This window comes from Malurus melanocephalus, unplaced genomic scaffold (assembly GCF_030028575.1).
Source record: "Malurus melanocephalus ecotype Western Australia unplaced genomic scaffold, MMel_1.1 scaffold_74, whole genome shotgun sequence".
In the NCBI taxonomy this organism is placed as follows: Eukaryota; Metazoa; Chordata; class Aves; order Passeriformes; family Maluridae; genus Malurus; species Malurus melanocephalus.
In genome coordinates, this window is record NW_026623306.1 from 1,774,698 (window position 1) to 1,791,435 (window position 16,738).

Consider the following 16,738-nt stretch of genomic DNA (forward strand, 5'->3'; position numbering starts at 1 on the left):
TCTCTGACTGCCCAAACTGGGCACTCCTTCAGCACCTCCAAGGCTGCACCTACTGTGCTGTGCTCAGGCTSAGGGGATCCTGTCAGGACAGGCTGCTGTGCCACCTCCCTGAGCTGGGGACGGCTGGAATGAAGCACGACAAGACAGAGGGATGAGGATGTGTAGAGAGTGTACAGGTGACACTCAGTTAACAGAGGAGGCTATTGCAGCAACCTGAGTTTTAACACAAGCCATGAGACATCCTAAATTACACTTTCAAAACCTGCTGTCCCCAACAGCTTTTGGAGGATTATGGGAGCACAGCATTGGGTTAAGCTCATGTTTGTGATCTCTCGTCTCATTTTGTGCCTACAGCRAAATCAAATGAGTGTCCAGGCCAAAAGGTTTTAAATTAATCCCTCCAAATAAAAAAARAAGAAAAAAATCCACTAGATCCACTGAAACATTTTATCTAGGCCTGTAAGACAACMCAAGGTGGTATGAAGTACCAGACAAGTACCAGGTCTGGAGCTCTTTAGGTAAGCTGGTAAAACATTTTTCAGTCTATCTACCACATCAACATATTAAAYGTGCTTTTATTAGTTTAGTATCAACACCATGCAAATGCTGTACTTCTTTATTAGAAGACTGCAGTGTATTTTGTCCATAGTAACACCTTTTCAAAACTTAGGGAGAAAAGGTGTAAAGCATTCTGTATTTCACTGTGCAAAAATTCCAAAATTAAATAAAATGGCAAATTATTTCCTACAGCTATTAAGGAACTATTTAAGAACAGAAATAYGAGACAAGGATTAAGAAAAGGGATACATCTGTTCTGTAAAATAAAGTCTTTGAGAAGAACTACTAGAAGTGAGAGAAACTGAAAAAAAACCCAGTGAACTTCTATGGAAAAACAGCAGAAGGCATATTGCCAACAGATGGTGAAGAAGTCATACACCAAAAAGGAAAACAAACTTGAAAGCATACTCAATTTTGAGGACTTGAGAAAAAAAAAAACAAAACCAAAGCTAACTCTTTCCTAATCACAGATTCCCTGGTTAAAAATGGAGCTGCATGTTCTTAACACTTAGAAAAGCAGTTGTAATTTCTGGGTTCTAAAATGGAGGCATTCAAAATTAGCATCTGTCTATGAAAATGTTGGTCCACTCTTGAAATCACTTCCTTCCTCCCCACCATGAAAACACACTCTTTTTTTGGTGTGTTTTCATWATTTCCCACGTTAGCCGTTAAGCTCAATGCACAGGAAAATGTCTGATGCTTTAATGGGCCACTTTCTCATTTACTCAGATAACTTTAAAAAGATGCTTCCTCTCTGAGGCCTTTCTGCAGCAGCTGGTAACATGCACTGCCACAGAAACCAAGAGACAGGTATTTGCAGAGCCTCTCAATGGAAGTTGTTCMCTGTTATTCCATGTGCCCATACTGTCAATCCAATTCTCAACCCYGCTTCTGGAAGTAGGAATTTTACACAGTTAGTTTAATAGCACTCACTGATCAAAGAAATTTGACATGCTATACTGAAATTATTATTGGGGGTACATTTTGCAGTTGGAAATCAATAGGTAAATAAAAACTTTTGCATAAGAAGATTCCCACGTGAATGCCCACAGCACAACCCTGTCAGATCACGAGAAAGTATTTTAAATGTCAAAAAAATAAAGAAGTCATCTTCTACAACTGCACATCTTCACCCAACAAGCTTCCTTCCCCTAGTTTGCATACCTTGCAAGAGCTGTTCAGGAAGTTGACACATTATGCTGCAAACCCCAGAACAACAGATATATCTGATTTTAATCTCTTCTAAAACATGTCCATTTTGCAGCTGAAATTTCAGCAACTGGCATTCAAACTGTTCAACTTCCAGTTTCTTGAGGCTAGTTGCAACAAACAAGTCTTCAAACTCATTTTATCCTCTTCCTTGATTTTATTCCCAATGCCTACACATTATACACTAACTCTGGTTAAGACACCAAAAGAAGTAATTATCAGGAACAAGGGCACAATTCTTAAATTCCCATTTGTGACACTGAAGCTAAGCTTCCACTTGAAAGTTAAAATGAGTGACCTATTGCTAGCACAAAAGTAATACTGGAGCATCAGCAATTGTTCATACATACTTGTGTTTCTTGTAAACATTTACCAAATTAAAATTATAAATCCCCTCAACCTCAAAGTGCATGAAATGCTGCATAATATTGTAGGTAAGGCCTATTTTTTTTTAAAGTCACAAACCACTGTGGTTCAAAARAAAGAGTAGCTTTGATTTTAACTATGAGACACTTAAGGCTACCCTAAGCTGAAGCTTTAGGAACTGCCAGGATCAGCAGAGGAGCTTTCAGGACAGACAGTGATGTTTGACACGGCCAAGTGCCTGTGGGCACATCACCTGATGCTGCACAGCTCTCTTCAGATGAGGGAAGGTTTGCTATGAATAAACTTACTCAATAATAAACACCTGTGGGTTCATTTATTTTACCGTCTGTCGTGTTCTCAACCACCCGCACTCAAAGATAACTTCTTCATAAAAAAAAAAAATTTAAAAACCTCTGATGAGAGGAGGTGYTTTACCTACAATGACATCCACACAAGGCCTGCATAAAATATATACTTGATTGGTGACTCTTACAAGAGCTAACAGGTTGTTTTCAAAGGGTAAGAACAAAAAAAATCCTTCCAAAAGTCTTCCTAGAATAACAGATACTGCACAATCAAACTTTTATGCTGATGTGACAAAAATACAATGCATTCCTAAGCCTCACAGACAATTCAGGCTTAATTTAGAACAACACAAGCTTTGAAAAACTTGATCTGCCACCAAGCACTTTCTGTTTACTGGACTTCAGCAGACATAGCTCAGAAATCAGAAAATAAATTCCTCACATCCCAGAATTTATTGTAACATTCAGCTTTCGCACCCAAACAAAACAATCASGCACTCACTGCCAAGAAACACCAGAGCAGCTTCAGGGCACCAGCAAGGGCTGCTACGTGTAGGGCCTCTCTTCAACACTTATGGGGCTCCTATCGGGGTGGAATTCTTGAACTTGTTMAAGCATTTGTAGATTACACGCCTGTCCGGTTAAATACTTCCTGCAATTTTGTTAATTACACATCAGGGTCTGCAATTACGGAATGACTCCCATCCTAGAACACACACACCTCTCAAGTCACCCCCCCAGAATGTGTGTTTCGACTGCCGTTTCTGTAGATCCCTCTGGAATGTATGCTATTATCCCAGATAGGAAAATACTTTCAAAACTCGAACAGAATGTGCAGTTCCACCGCTGGATGGTTTTCCTTTTTGTTTTTCAGTGCTGTAGAAGGCTTGTTTAGGTCAATACACATTTCTGTAGGTGGGGGAAAAGATCACAGGGAGCAGACAAGTGCAACCCCAAGTTCAGGTCCCCTTTCCGTGTCCATCCCTTCCAGAGGCGGCCAAGCACAGCCTTTCACATCAACGCCATCTCCCCCTCCACATCGGCGTTATCCTCTGCTGTCAGCAAAGCCATCAAAGCAAATACCCGGCCTTTCCCTTCTTTCCCCCTGATTCGTCATCAAGATGTAAATTAACAGATTCCCACAGACACATTAAAAAAAGAAACCCCACCGAACAATGGGAAACACTTCCCCGCCGGTGCCCCACAGGACGGAGGGAAACAGGATCCCCTGCGCTGGGGGAGTTACTTAGTGGGGATCAGATGCTGCTAAAAATACGGGAGCGGTGCGAGCGGGCCCGGACAAAGCCCGGGCAGGGCCCGCGGTCCCCGTCCCGGAGCGTCCCCGCGCCAGACGGTGATGTCACCGCCGGCGGCAACAAAGGACGCGGCACCGGCCGGGCGGCCCCTGCCCTCCGCCCCCCGCCCCGCCGGCGGCACCGCGCCGACCGCCCGCCCGGAGCGCCGGCACCGGCCCAGACAAAGCGGCTTCCCCCGCGCTACGTGCGGGCGGAAAGGGAGAGGTTCGGGCCGCCYAGCGCCGGAGCGGCGGCGGCGGGGAGGCGGCGGCGGCCCCCGGGCGAGCAGCCCCGCTCCCCCCGCCCCGGAGGAGCCCCGCGGCCCCCGGCCCCGCTCCCGCCCCCTTCCCTACCTGATATGGCGGCGGCGGCTCCTGATCCGGCTCAGCCCCGTCTCCGTAGCTGGCTCTGTCCGACTGGGACTCGTGCAGCAGCGAGATGTCATCCGAGGTGGGGGACTTGAGGCAGTTCCCCATCTTCCCGGGGGGAGCGCGGCCCCCCCTCCGCCTCCTCCCGCTCCGGCGGCGGATCCGCGCCCTCAGCCTCCCCGCCGCAGCGCGCAGCCCGCAGCCGCCCCGCCGGGGAGGCTCATGCCAGCCCCGGCCCTAAGCGGCTTAGCAGCAGCAGCAGCCCGGCCGCCTCCCGCTCCTCTCCGCTCCGCAGCCGCCCCGACCCCCGAGCCGGGGGGGCGGCAGGACGGGCCTCCCACCCCCCGTGGGGCAGCGGGCTCCGGTGGGTCCGCCCGCCCCGCGGCTGCCCGGCGCGGTTCTGCTTCCCGGTCACCAGCTCCCTGCGCACTGAGCTTTGTCGCACGGGCCGCCCTGGCTCCTCCTCTCACCCCTCCCCGCCGGGCCCGGGGAGCAGCCGTGGGGCCTTGCTCGGCTCCGCGCCCCCGGCCCCGCCGCGGGGACAGCCCTGCCCGCCCCCGGCGGGACGAGGCGGGACGGGACAGGACGGACTGGGGGGACCCGGCCGCCTGCTGGSCTCCCCCGGCCCCAAAATGGTGGGAGCCGCTTCGCTCCGCCCCTGAGCGCGGTGTTTGTTTGTGTTCCGGGCATGGCGGAGCCAGCGGCCGCTCGGGCCCGGTGGGGCGGGACGGGMCGGGACGGGGCGGCAGCAGCGGGGATCCCCCGGACCCCCCGACCCACCTCGGCTTGGGGGGGTTTGGGCGAGGCCCAGGGACCTTCCCGAGGGTTCCCCCGCGGGCGGGTCCCCAGGCAGGGAAGGGGGTTCCCTGTGCTGGCCGCTGGCGTGACCCGGGGGGCACGGTCAGTGTAGGGACAGGGCACTGAACCCCAGTGTGGGGCAAAACCAGCAACAGGCACTTGGCTTTTTTAAAGGGTTTTTTTCTAAAGGGTTTTTTTTTTTCTAAAGGGTTTTTTTTTTTTCACGTGATAATCAGATAGTCTTGAAAACCACATATTTAGCTCATTTTTTTTTCATAAAAATATATTCATATTTGGATATAAGTATGGGTGAGTATTGATAAATGCAAATTTCAGGAGAGGGAGTGCCCCTGTGTCACTGTACTGGTGTGCCAGCACAGGGTGGCCCTATTAGTGTTCTTCCCAGCTTGGTCATCTGTGATGGTTCCTTAAAATCCCTCCTTGGCTTTCACATTCACSCCATGGAAAATATTTTAAAATCCAGTTTTTAAAGTGAAGCAAAGTTGGTGCAGATGAGAACAGATAGAAAGTCCAGCCTGTAGAGCAGTACAGCGTGGCTGCTGCTTATCASCAAGTTCTCTGCTGATACAGCTCAGGCCTGCTTTGCACCAGAGCTCTCATTTGGGTCAGAGTTACAAACCTGTGTTCACAATGACATATTTGGCTCCAYAGYCTTTGCTGGTGGACTTCAGTCTGGGATCAGGCTTTTTGCTGATTATCCRTATGAGATCATTCTTGGATATTTCATTTTATTAGTGCTTAGGGAGGTTTGTTTTGCTGCTTATCAATGGGTAAATTAAATAACCCCAGTGTGAAGCCTGTGGCTGCTGCCATTTACGGTGTTCTACCACAGTTTCAGGCTTTTCAAGGAAAATGAAAAAGGGGCAGGAATTGTGAGTGTTTTCAAGATGGAGAGGCTTTGCAATGGTGCATTGTCAATAATGACTGTTGTACGTGGCTTGCTCATTTGGGTGTTTATCCTATGAGTCTGTTGGCTTGGTTTAGTAGAATTAGGCAAGCAATTGTTGGAGGGGATCCAGCGAGCCACTGCCTCACCCAGTCAGGATATGAAGGTTAAGGCAATGTCAGAGCTGTCTGCTGTGAGAATCTGGTGATGAAACGCCAGTGCTGTCACGRGTATTTTCAGTTGTGCAGTGGCAACATTGGGAACAAGATTACGGGCAACTAGAAAGACTTATTTATTTATTCAGCTGTTGTTTCTTGTTTTGTTTTCTTGTTTTTTTTGTTTCTGAGGCTTGGGCAGTGTCACTGGTGAAGTTCAGTGAAGACTACAGGTCACACTGTGCGTTGGAGTTGTGATCCTGTACAGTGAGGAGGTCTGATGGAAACACGTGGTGCGTCCCTGCTGGTGAGGTAGCCTTCCTTTGGAAACCAGAGTGCAAACATGGATCCTTGGTCTCATCCTTAGCCTTCCTTTGGAAACCAGAGTGCAAATATGGATCCCTGGCCACATCCTTAGCCTTTCTTTGGAAACCAGAGTGCAAACATGGATCCCTGGTCTCATCCTGATACACAGTCAGGACATACATGGGATCTCCTCTGGGTCCCACAATACAGATGTTGCCTTTGTTTATCTTGAGGCAGGTCTCCAGAAGGTATTGCTGCCAAGCCCAGTTAAACTTTCTTGTTAGCAGGTACAGGATGCTCCAAATCTGGGCACCTTTTAAGAAATGCAGACTCACCAAGTGCCAGAAGAGATCTGCTTTTCATGGTGGACTCACAGAGACCAAAGAGGCARCAGCAGTTCACATTTGGCTTTGCAATATGACAGACTGCCCCTRTGAGAGCTCTGATGGAGGAAAAGCCTCCAGAGAAACCAGTCATGCCTGGRTTCTTTGGAGTGGAGATGGTTGAAGGCACTGGTTTTCCAGGCCATTCCCTCCTGTTGTGTCAGGTAGACCATTAATAATGGCTTTGCACCACCAGCTCAAAAGTTGTACCACAGTCCAGGAGATGGAAAAATTCTTATGTTCACAAATGTCTTTTAATATCCCTGTGTATGCTGAGGTGTAGCTGTGAGCCTACTGCTTTTGCTACCACCCTTTTTGCAGGTTGGTGGACGAGGAAGCAGATGGATGGGTCCTCAGAGGATGTGATTTATGAGTATGGTTTCTGTGTTCTAGCGGAACCATTGGGCTGTTTAACTGATTTTACTTCAGTTTTGTCTGGTTTTTACTTCCTCTACTTAGTTTGGGGAACAATAATTACCAGAATGGAGCCTTCAAATGCTGCTATAGAGGAAGAAAGTTCATGTAGTGGTTTAGGGCTGCTTAGAAACTACAGATAGAAAAGATGAATACAAATACAAAAACTGTGTCAAACCAATATCAATACAGAACTGGCAACCTCAGCCAATGAAACTTTTTCTCACCTGTAGACATTGAAACAGTTGGCYGTAATCTGTTGTCAGAACAGAAATGGGGATGGTGTGAAATTTGCCAGCATAGAGGATTCAGGTTCTGGTACATCTTGATACAATGTCATGCACAGATCTGTCCTAACCACCTTTTGGAAGCTTGCATTTTCCWAGTGAAATCTATCTTTTGAAACAGAACAGAAATTCAATAAAAMTGTTTTTAAGCTATGCAGACAAGGTTTATGTTTTATTTTATAAGTTTTTGATATGAGGGGAGGCAAGGTACATACTGCCCTGTTCTTAAGACTCRCATGAGGTAGCCAGAGATGAAGAACTATCTTACTGAAAAATCTGTTTCCTTTTGAGTTGAAAATCTAAAATGCACTGAGGACATAAAAAGTCTTTCTCGTTAAGAGTTTCTCTGCAAAATTGACATCATAAATTAYCTAATTTTTAGATTAAAGACCCTTTGATAACACCATTTTACATGATCYATGCTCATGTTATTGTTGGACAACATTTTGGATATGTTTAATATGTCATGCTCAACAAAAGTTTTTGAAAGACCTTTTCTGTCCTCAGCATGGAAAAGTTTTTCACTTCCTTTTCTTCCATCAAGCTTATTTTCCCAGCACTTATCATCTCACATTATGTCTTATCTTTCTTCTGGATAAGATTGTTTTCCCAATTCGAACACAGAAGCCCAGTTAGCTTCTGAGTGCAATCTTTCCATGCCATGGTACCCAGGGTTTCAGAGATAACTCTGTTTGCTCGGCTAATGTTGGTGAATAGAACACAATGCAATTTTAAAACCTTTTTCTGGAAGGAAAAAAAAAAAGACTTTGTATACCTTTGGAGAATGGAAGTAAATTACATTCTTCTATTATATATGTGAATCTGATTATGGGAATGGTGGAATTAATTTATCTGGTTATAAAGAACATGGCATCTTCTAAAATGCACATGATTATTTTTAGTTTTGTTGATTTTAGCTGAACCRTAGACGTTTCTCAGTGTATATTACAACTGCATATTGTTTTCTGAGACAGAGTGAATGCAGCAYTAGAAAGCAATTATGGAACTAATATATTTCCCTGAAATGTACTTTGTGATGCAGGATTTTACTCATGTTTCTAAAAATTACTTAAACTTCTGCCTGCATTATCCTGGTATCACAAATAGCYGCTTATATCAATTTATCCCAAAGATACCGTCTTGGTAGGGAGAAGTGTTCCATTACTGGCAAAAATAACTTGTCTGCTGTTACAAGGGTTTTCCCCAGRTCCAAACTGTTTTTTCAGGAAGGAGTGTAATGCCTACCTATTCCATGCACTGGGGCACCTACACTGTGTGCCACAGAGAACAAAAAGAACATCTATTTTGGCACTAAAACACCCAAGCAACAAAGCAGATAGTCATCATACAAAAGTAACCTCTTCAAACAAACCCTCTGTCACCCAGCTTCCTGGTGAATTTTTTGTAGGAGTCAATTTTCCTTTTTCTCCTTGTACCACATGTTGCCACAGTCTCAACTTCAAGAATGATCAGAGACCTRTAAAACATGATCTAAGGGGAAAGATTGAAAGAATTGGGCTTGTTTAGTCTGAAGAAAAGGAGGGTGTCGGGAAAAAAGGTAATGATCTTTCAAAATGTAAAATTTTTCTCTGCAGAGAGAAGGAATAAGTTTTTCTTTATGTTCAGTGGGTTTYGGGCAAGAGGTGATGGACTTGGAGTAGGAGATTTGAAGTAGGCATTAGGAAATTATTTCAAACAAATGTAGTTTGGCACTGAAAATTATTATCTGGGAATCTCGTTTGCAGAAGGCTTTGGAAGGTGGATTAGGTCACATGTGTCAGGAATGGTTTTAGTTTCAGTAGATTATATGGTCTAAAAGGTTCCCGGCTGGTTTGTGGTGTTTTGTTTCTCTCAGGTGATTTACAGCAGGTGCTTTACTGCTGTGGTATTTTGATTCTCACTCTTCCTTACATGCTTAGAAAATGCCAGTAAGAAAATATGTAGGTAAAAAATTGTGTAGAATGGGTGGTGATGTTCCYAGTAGTAGAATATTAAGAAATCCCAGTTCCTGCAGAAAAGGCTTTGGGACACCAGTATTGGGCTGGCTTTCAACAAGTGGTAGATAATCAATACACAGAAATCTATTAACTCMTCTTTTAAATTTTATTTTCATTTTAAATTTTAATGGAAGCATTTATCTTTCTTCACTTTTTGCTGTGTTTAATTTGCAAGGAGCGAACTGTATCCAGAGTTCACTATTGGCCAGTTTGTTAGACAGCCGTGTACTGTCACTGCAGGTTCAGGGATGTTCTGCCCAAGGTGTGGTGAAATGATAGATAYTTGAAACAGCAGGTCCAAAAGTCACAATTACCTCTACTGAGGGGTGTGAACATGATGTTGTTTACATGATATTGTTTCATCCCAATTTGACATTTATCTTGGAGACTTTTTGTTCTTSCAGTTGTCTACAACAGTAAGGTAGTATTGAAAATGCTTCTACCTCTTTGAAACAGAATTGGGGAAATTATTGTTTGTTCAAGTTAAATTCTGCTGCACAACTAAAACACCTCTTGTTGACCTTCTCCATAGTCTTCCTGTTTTTCTGGTTTTCACTCTTCTTCCTGTAGCCTAAAATTTCTGTTTTCTTCCTGTAGGTATCTATAAGTCTCCTGCAGTCACAGAGTGATAAAATGGCACTTGAAATGTTTCATGAGAACCTAGGGAGTGTGACCTTCTGTCAGACAACTCTGCCCAAGTCCAAGATCACCTATRTCTTTGTCATTCCTTGACAGAAAACAGTTGAAACTCTTTCTGGATACTGAATGATGGCTACAGGACAGGTACTGTGTTCGAAAAAATTCCTAGGATCACTGCAAGTCAAACTGTATTATTACAGCAATTTTAGATATCTTAAGACTGTTACAATGCTTTGTTTCAGTTTTTCCTTATGGATCATGATTTGTAGATGTGCTGTATGTTTCGCTGTCCTGCAGACTCCTTTGGTTCATTTTCCAGTAAGCTGTGTAGAATGATGCAGTTAAAACCTCAGCRTTGGATAAAGAGAATATTATTTAGTGTGTGCAGAAATGCCATTGATCAAACCTGGTATCTTCCTGCCTGCAGTTTGTAGTGCCTGTCACTCCCTATCCTTCTCCCTGTAATTCCTGCCTATTCAGATTTTGTTATTTTATGCTTCTCCAGATTATTGTTCTGAAGGGTACTATTTTGCACTTCCTGTTGAAACTCTGCTCTGTGACAGCTTAGCTGGCTGAATTGCAGCAGACAAATTACTGGAGACTGAACAGAAGGAATGTGAGAAGGAAGCATTGAAGATTTTGTGCTAAAAGTATGAGGTGGTTGTGAATGACTGCCCTTGGTAAATTCACTTTACCCTCTGGCCAGAAATGTTTCTTCTTCTTAACATTCAGTTTTACTTTTTRATTAGTCTGTGTGTGTGCAACCTCCTCTTGGAGGGACAGGCTGGAAATTTGTATCAATATTTGCTTTTGCATGTTCTATGTTTCCTGAAGAAAAATTCTAGAAAATGGTATCATGCAGAAAACAGAAATTGTCATAAATTAGGTCTTCTTGRTGTCTCTAGTAGAATGAAAAGGTATACAAGAAGTTAATTTTACAATTCCTCAGTCTGTCCTGGTTTTGGTTTTGTGGAGATTCCTCTGACGTAAAAATCTTGATTGTTTACTTACATGGCAGATGAGGAGAGAGGCCTTTTCTTTTTAGCAGAACATATTGTTTAAACAAACATTTACCACAGTGGAAACAAGACAGCTAGAAGTGCTGTAAGTCTATTTTTTTTTAATGTTTCAAAGYTTTTGTGTCTAAAGGTAAATTATTTTTCTTTTCATTTATTGTGAAGTGCATGCCTACAGTTTTTCTGTAACAGCAAACTGTTCCCTCTTTCATTAAACTTTCTAGAAATTGCAGGTTCTGTGGAGCTACTTTAACTTTTATTTGGAGGTGTTATCTTAACAGTGAACTTGCACRCTGCTTCAGAAATTCAACTGTTAGGCTATGTGTTGACTTAGAAAACCATAAACACTGCATTTGGTGTTTTAGTCTGTGTGCTGTTCCACAAACACTCATTAGGTGCGTGTACAGATTCTCTGCAAGGCACGGGATGATTGCAGTGGTGCATTTTACCTCTGGCTTGCCCCAGCACAGTGCAAGGGTTAAGGACAAGATTAAAAAATCATTTGCTGCTGTTTTGATTTCCTGAGGGGTTGTTGTTTTTTACATAAGAAATGAGGAATGCAGTGAGGACCATTTCCTGTGCCAAAATTTCAAAGTAYGTTCCTGTCAACTGTGATGCCTTTCATAGGTTTTACATCAAAATCTTAAATTTGGTTGTAAAGATCTCTGTTGTAGAAGCCCCATCTTGTGGACAACCAATCAATGACTACTTCAGCACAAGTGAAATTTGAAATGTTTAGAAAATCTGGAGATATTTTGGTAGTCTTTGCAATAAACTRGAGAGTTTTCATACTTCTGGACAATATGGAGACTTCATTCATGTGTAGAAATCAGCATATGCTTTTCAAAACTTTCCACAGGAAGAAATTGTGATTTATAGAAAGGTATTAAACACAGGAGTGGAAGAAAAGATATTGTCCTCAGAASTCTGTTGAAACTCCAAATCAGCTAAAACATAAGCCTGAATGCCTTGAATTCCTAAAATAGTGGCCTGCAGCATTTGGGTAGTACAGATGARTCTCTGGCTGGCAAAATCATATAAGGGCAGAAGGACATTTGAAAAAATTGTGAAGAGAGAAAGAATAGCCAAATATGCMTGAAAACTGAATCTGGAAAATTTGGAAATATCCTTAAGGAGTTACTTCTTTTCATCACAAAGTAAAGGAAGAGGTCAGGCAACTCCAGACTCAGTGAGTCAACACACTAAGAATTGTGCTGGGAGGATAAAAAGAGTGTGAAAATAAGCCTGTGATAAAAGCTGTTTTCATGTTTCAGTATGACATTGGTAGGATTATATTAGATATATTCTATTATTATATAGAACATTATATACATATCATTAGAATATGTTTTTGTTTCTCTTGAAGAAATTGGGTTGCTCTATCATAGTTTTCTGTTTCTTCCATATGAAGATAGTTTTCCATGTAGTAACGAATGCAGTGATGCAGAAGAAGCCAGAAAATGTGGCGACATCTAGGGAAAGGTTGRCAGAAGTGCCTCCAACTGAAACACTTCCCACTGAAAATGTAGCCACTTCTTTTTCAGTCAAGGTGGTGTATCCAGGGCGAGTKTTGTGGAGTGGCTTGCTTGGAAGAGATGCCAAAATTAAAAAGGATTCTGGATGTGAACAGGGTGCCATTCCAGCCCCTTTAATGGGAGGAGGACAGGTGTTGCTATTCCTATATGTGGATGTCTGACTGAGCAAGGGGTTTAACAGAGACAGAAGTTCAGGATCTGGACATTTCAAAGCCAGGAAATAATTTTTTAGCTCTTGCCAATAGTAGTCTGGATGAAGTCTTCACTTTTAAGATGTATCAGCTACAATATGTTTTACTACTTAAATTACCTTTAAAAGTGAGTGTACATGTGCCACTTCACAGTTTAAGTTTGAAAAAACTGTTTACTTCATAATGAATTGAAATACTTAGATTTTCCTCATTCAGTAGTCTGGGAATTTCATAAAGAACTAATTTGTAACATATATAGATCTAAAAAAGTCACTTATCTTAATAAGCTAACAGATGAAACTCTAAATGCACGTTRTCAGTATATTACTAAAAAAATCACAGAATTGTCTGTGCCTAACTCCTTTTGCTTCTCACATTCTTTTGGAATAGAATTCTACACTTTTGATGAAGGGCATCTTTGATGAATTGTCTGAGCCATTGCAAAACCTTTGAGAAAAATGTATATTTGAAATTTTTACCTCAGTCTGCTCCTTAAGGAAGAGACTATTAATACTTCAGCARTATATGGGACTACAATTTTTACCTGAGAGCAAATTTTGCTGGAACCAGCATGTGCAATCAAAATCAAAATCTTTCTTACTGTGAAGCGAAGAAGCCATGACAGGAGCTTTGCAGCTCCTTTCTGTGGAATTTGTTTCTTCCTTGGGAGACAGGGAAGAGCAGATGCTCGTTCACCCCTCAAGGGAAAAGCATATGAAGTGAGAACAGCTCCTTAGAATTCCCTGCACTTAAATAATAAAGCATGAAGAGTTCAGCAAGAGGAGTACAGACAGATATTAGTGTGGTGTGAAATCTAGAGGAGCTGCAGCCTAGGAAAAGAAAATKAATATGTAAAGCTCGTCATAAAAGGGTGTTGGAAAGCAAGGATTTATTCCAGGGATATTGAGRGAGGGAATAAGGGCTGCTCAATCCCTGCTCCACCAAGTGAGTTCATTGTAGTACAGAGGAAGGACAAGCCTTGGTATAAAAGACAGATTATTATCTTATTCTGATCAGAAGGCTCTAGAAAAAGCAAGTGTTGGTAAAAGAAAATGTCTCTGAAGGAGTAGAAGACAAGGGCAAGCATTCAGTGTTATTTTTGTATTGGTTTGTGTCATAAATTACATTTGTTTGTATATTCCCATATGAGGAGGAAGGGAACTGATCACCTCAAGAGGGATTTGTTGTACCTTCCCTGCTAATACCTACAATAAAATGTTCAGTTTGCAGAGGGTTCATTGCCGAAAGTTGCAGAGTAATATGGATCTCTCATACTAATAGATCTTTCAAGAAAATATAGCAGGACTGGAAATTTAAAGTTTAAGTGTAAACCTGCAGTGATCCACTGTCAGAAGAATTGTGTAGGTGTATAAAATTGATTTCAAAGGGAAAGAAGAGGTGTGACTTGTGAATTGTTACTTTTTAAAGATAAAAAATTAGTTCACATGTAGGTCATGTTAAAAAAAGTAACTTTTCGTCCTTATCTCTTTATTATGCACATTTTTATAGATGTTTTCTTTGGTTGCCTCTAGCCTTTCTGCTATTTTAAATATTCTCAAATTTTTATTGAGATAAAAATGTTAAAAGATGTAATAATACTGATATAACAAGTGATTTAGCACTAAAAAAGTATTTTCAGTGGCCATTTGAAAGCAAGGCTTGATGTGTTATGTCAATACAAAACTAAATCGATGCAGTTGAACCTTGAGCACTTGTGTTTATAATGTACAAAAGTGTTCTTTTAAAGCTGTTTCTGCCTCATGTCCCTTCCTCTCTCAGCCCAGTCCCTTTCCCCAGAGCTGTGGTGATGCCACATTGCAAGACACTTCTGGTATTAATGTGGTGAACATTTTAAAACGTTATCARGCAATAATTGCTATCACAACTTTTAATTCTGTGTTTCTGTTTCAAATTTTCCTCAGTTCCATCAGAACCCAAAGTTAATGCCCGTTGGCTAATTTCCAGTGCATGCCTCCACAGAACAACTGCTGCCTTTAACTGGTGGAGAGATCAAGGCTTGAACTGACAAAAGACATCTGTATTTTGGAAAACAAATTAATGTTTATGTTTTAATTTATAAGTTCTTGGCTCTTTTATGGTTCCTGTTTTTCTAGTAATGTCTCTTTGGATCCCTAGCTGATGGAGAGTCAAAATGGAAAAGGCCCATGAGAGAATTATCACAATAGAACATCTGGTCTGCATTGGAAAAAGCTGAGGAAGATATTCAACATCTCTGAGACCAGAGGCAGTTATGAGGCAGTTTGAAAGCYAATCCATGAAAAATTGTGCAGGTTGTGGCCACCTGGGCCAATCCAGTGTTTTGGGAAGAGCTACTCAGCTCCTGAGCATCTGAATTTTAATATCTTCCTTGAGCACGGATATGTGAGAGCTGGGAGTGGTATGAAAGGTGTTTGCTTTCCACRATGTTAATCTGAGTCCCAGCATTGTCCTAATTACATTGTGGGTTTTTGCCAGTCTTCCAGATTTCTTTTGARTATGTAGGCTGGAGTTGAAAGGCTTTCCCAGGGCTTTTGGCATRGCTTTATAGGAAAGTGGATGGAAAGGATTTTGTATATTTTTGGAAGAATATTTTGCATCCTGCTTTAAACTATTCCAGAAGGTAAAAGGAYATTAGCTAGACTGTGTATTGGCTCTGTACTGCTATGTCACCAATGGCAAGGAGTTTTATTCCTGTTTTCTGCAGTCACAGGCTGTAATAAATGGAAAGAAATCATGGACCAACCAGGGCAATAAAGGTACCCCTGCATTCAGAGGGAACAAACTCCTTCCACCACATGGAACTTCAGTCCTTTAAGTCATTATAGTTCATGCAGAACAGAAACAATTTGACATGTATAACAAGAAACATTGCAAATTGTTTGCCAAACAAAGACTTATACTGCAGATGGAAGAACTGATGAGAATTGTTTATAGAGGGGGAACTAAATGTAGATTTTTTTTTTTTTTCAAGAACAAGGTTGCTCTCTTCCTTGCCAAGACAAACAAATCTGATAGACCATCTCATTGCTTTAGGCTGCCTGAGGACCCACTGGAAAGTCTATGGACCTTTTTCCACAGAAAATTTGTGTATTGTCAATACTTAAGGATATTGTCCACAGTTACACTGTGGCAGCTGCAAAGGAAATGGAAGGATCTCAGGAATACATTAGGGAGGACTGGATTTTTGGCTTCTGGAACCGTGTGGAGTGCTTTTGGAAACTCTGTAAGTTTAGAAGCTGGATGTTACTGCTACAAAAGGTTATCTGTGAGTTAAACATAATAGCAATTATTCTGCTATCATTAGATTTTAAAGCTAACAACACAATGAAACTGAGAATTCCTGTCCTTTAGAGTTGCAGTTGCCAAGATGCCTTCATTCCTATGAAGATAACCTGATCTGCACTTAGAGGCTTTCAGTGTTACCTTTAGAAATCTGTGCACAGATGTTTTTACAAAGCGCTGTGTAATCATCCCAAACAACTGGTTTTAATGGGCCAGTTATTTAGGAAATTCTGTAATGAGAACATAAATACAATCCCTGATACTGACATAAAACATGTATTAGCAAAATAATATCATTTGTATTTCCCTGATATAGAACAGACCTTGGAAATRCATCACTCATCATGTCCTTAAAATTCTGTGATATCTGTAAACAMATATATTGGCAGAGAGGCTCGGCAGCATCCTGGGCTGCATTAGGAAGAGCATTGCTGGAAAGKCAAAGGAGGTGATTATTCCCCTTTCCTCAGCTCTGGTGAGGCTCCAGTGGAAGTTCTGTGTCCAGTTCTGGGCTCCCCACAGCAGGGAGGACATGGAATGCTGGAGTGAGTACAGGAAAGGGCCGTGAGGATGGATAAGGAGCATCTGTCCTGTGGCTGCCCACAGAGGTTTTGGAGCTGACATCGTTGAAGATGCTCCAAACTCAACTGGGCAAGGTCCTGAACACCCTGCCCTGGGTGATCCAGCTTTGGGCTGGGCTTGGGCTGAGGCATCTCCAGAGATGCTT

At 42.4% G+C, this 16,738-nt stretch overlaps 2 protein-coding genes across 2 annotated transcripts in view; one reads left to right on the top strand and one right to left on the bottom strand.

Moving 5' to 3' along the window:
* RNF11 (ring finger protein 11) overlaps positions 1-4,209 on the bottom strand; it is a 29,754-nt gene extending 25,545 nt beyond the window's left edge. Inside the window, exon 1 of the mRNA XM_057367058.1 lies at positions 4,087-4,209. Coding sequence (XP_057223041.1) covers positions 4,087-4,209 — 123 coding nt within the window. The remainder of the gene's footprint in view (positions 1-4,086) is intronic.
* LOC130574028 (translation initiation factor IF-2-like) overlaps positions 1-5,025 on the top strand; it is a 29,027-nt gene extending 24,002 nt beyond the window's left edge. The window contains exon 2 of the mRNA XM_057366977.1: positions 4,087-5,025. Coding sequence (XP_057222960.1) covers positions 4,324-5,025 — 702 coding nt within the window. The 5' untranslated portion in view covers positions 4,087-4,323. The remainder of the gene's footprint in view (positions 1-4,086) is intronic.
* Positions 5,026-16,738: the final 11,713 nt, after the last annotated feature.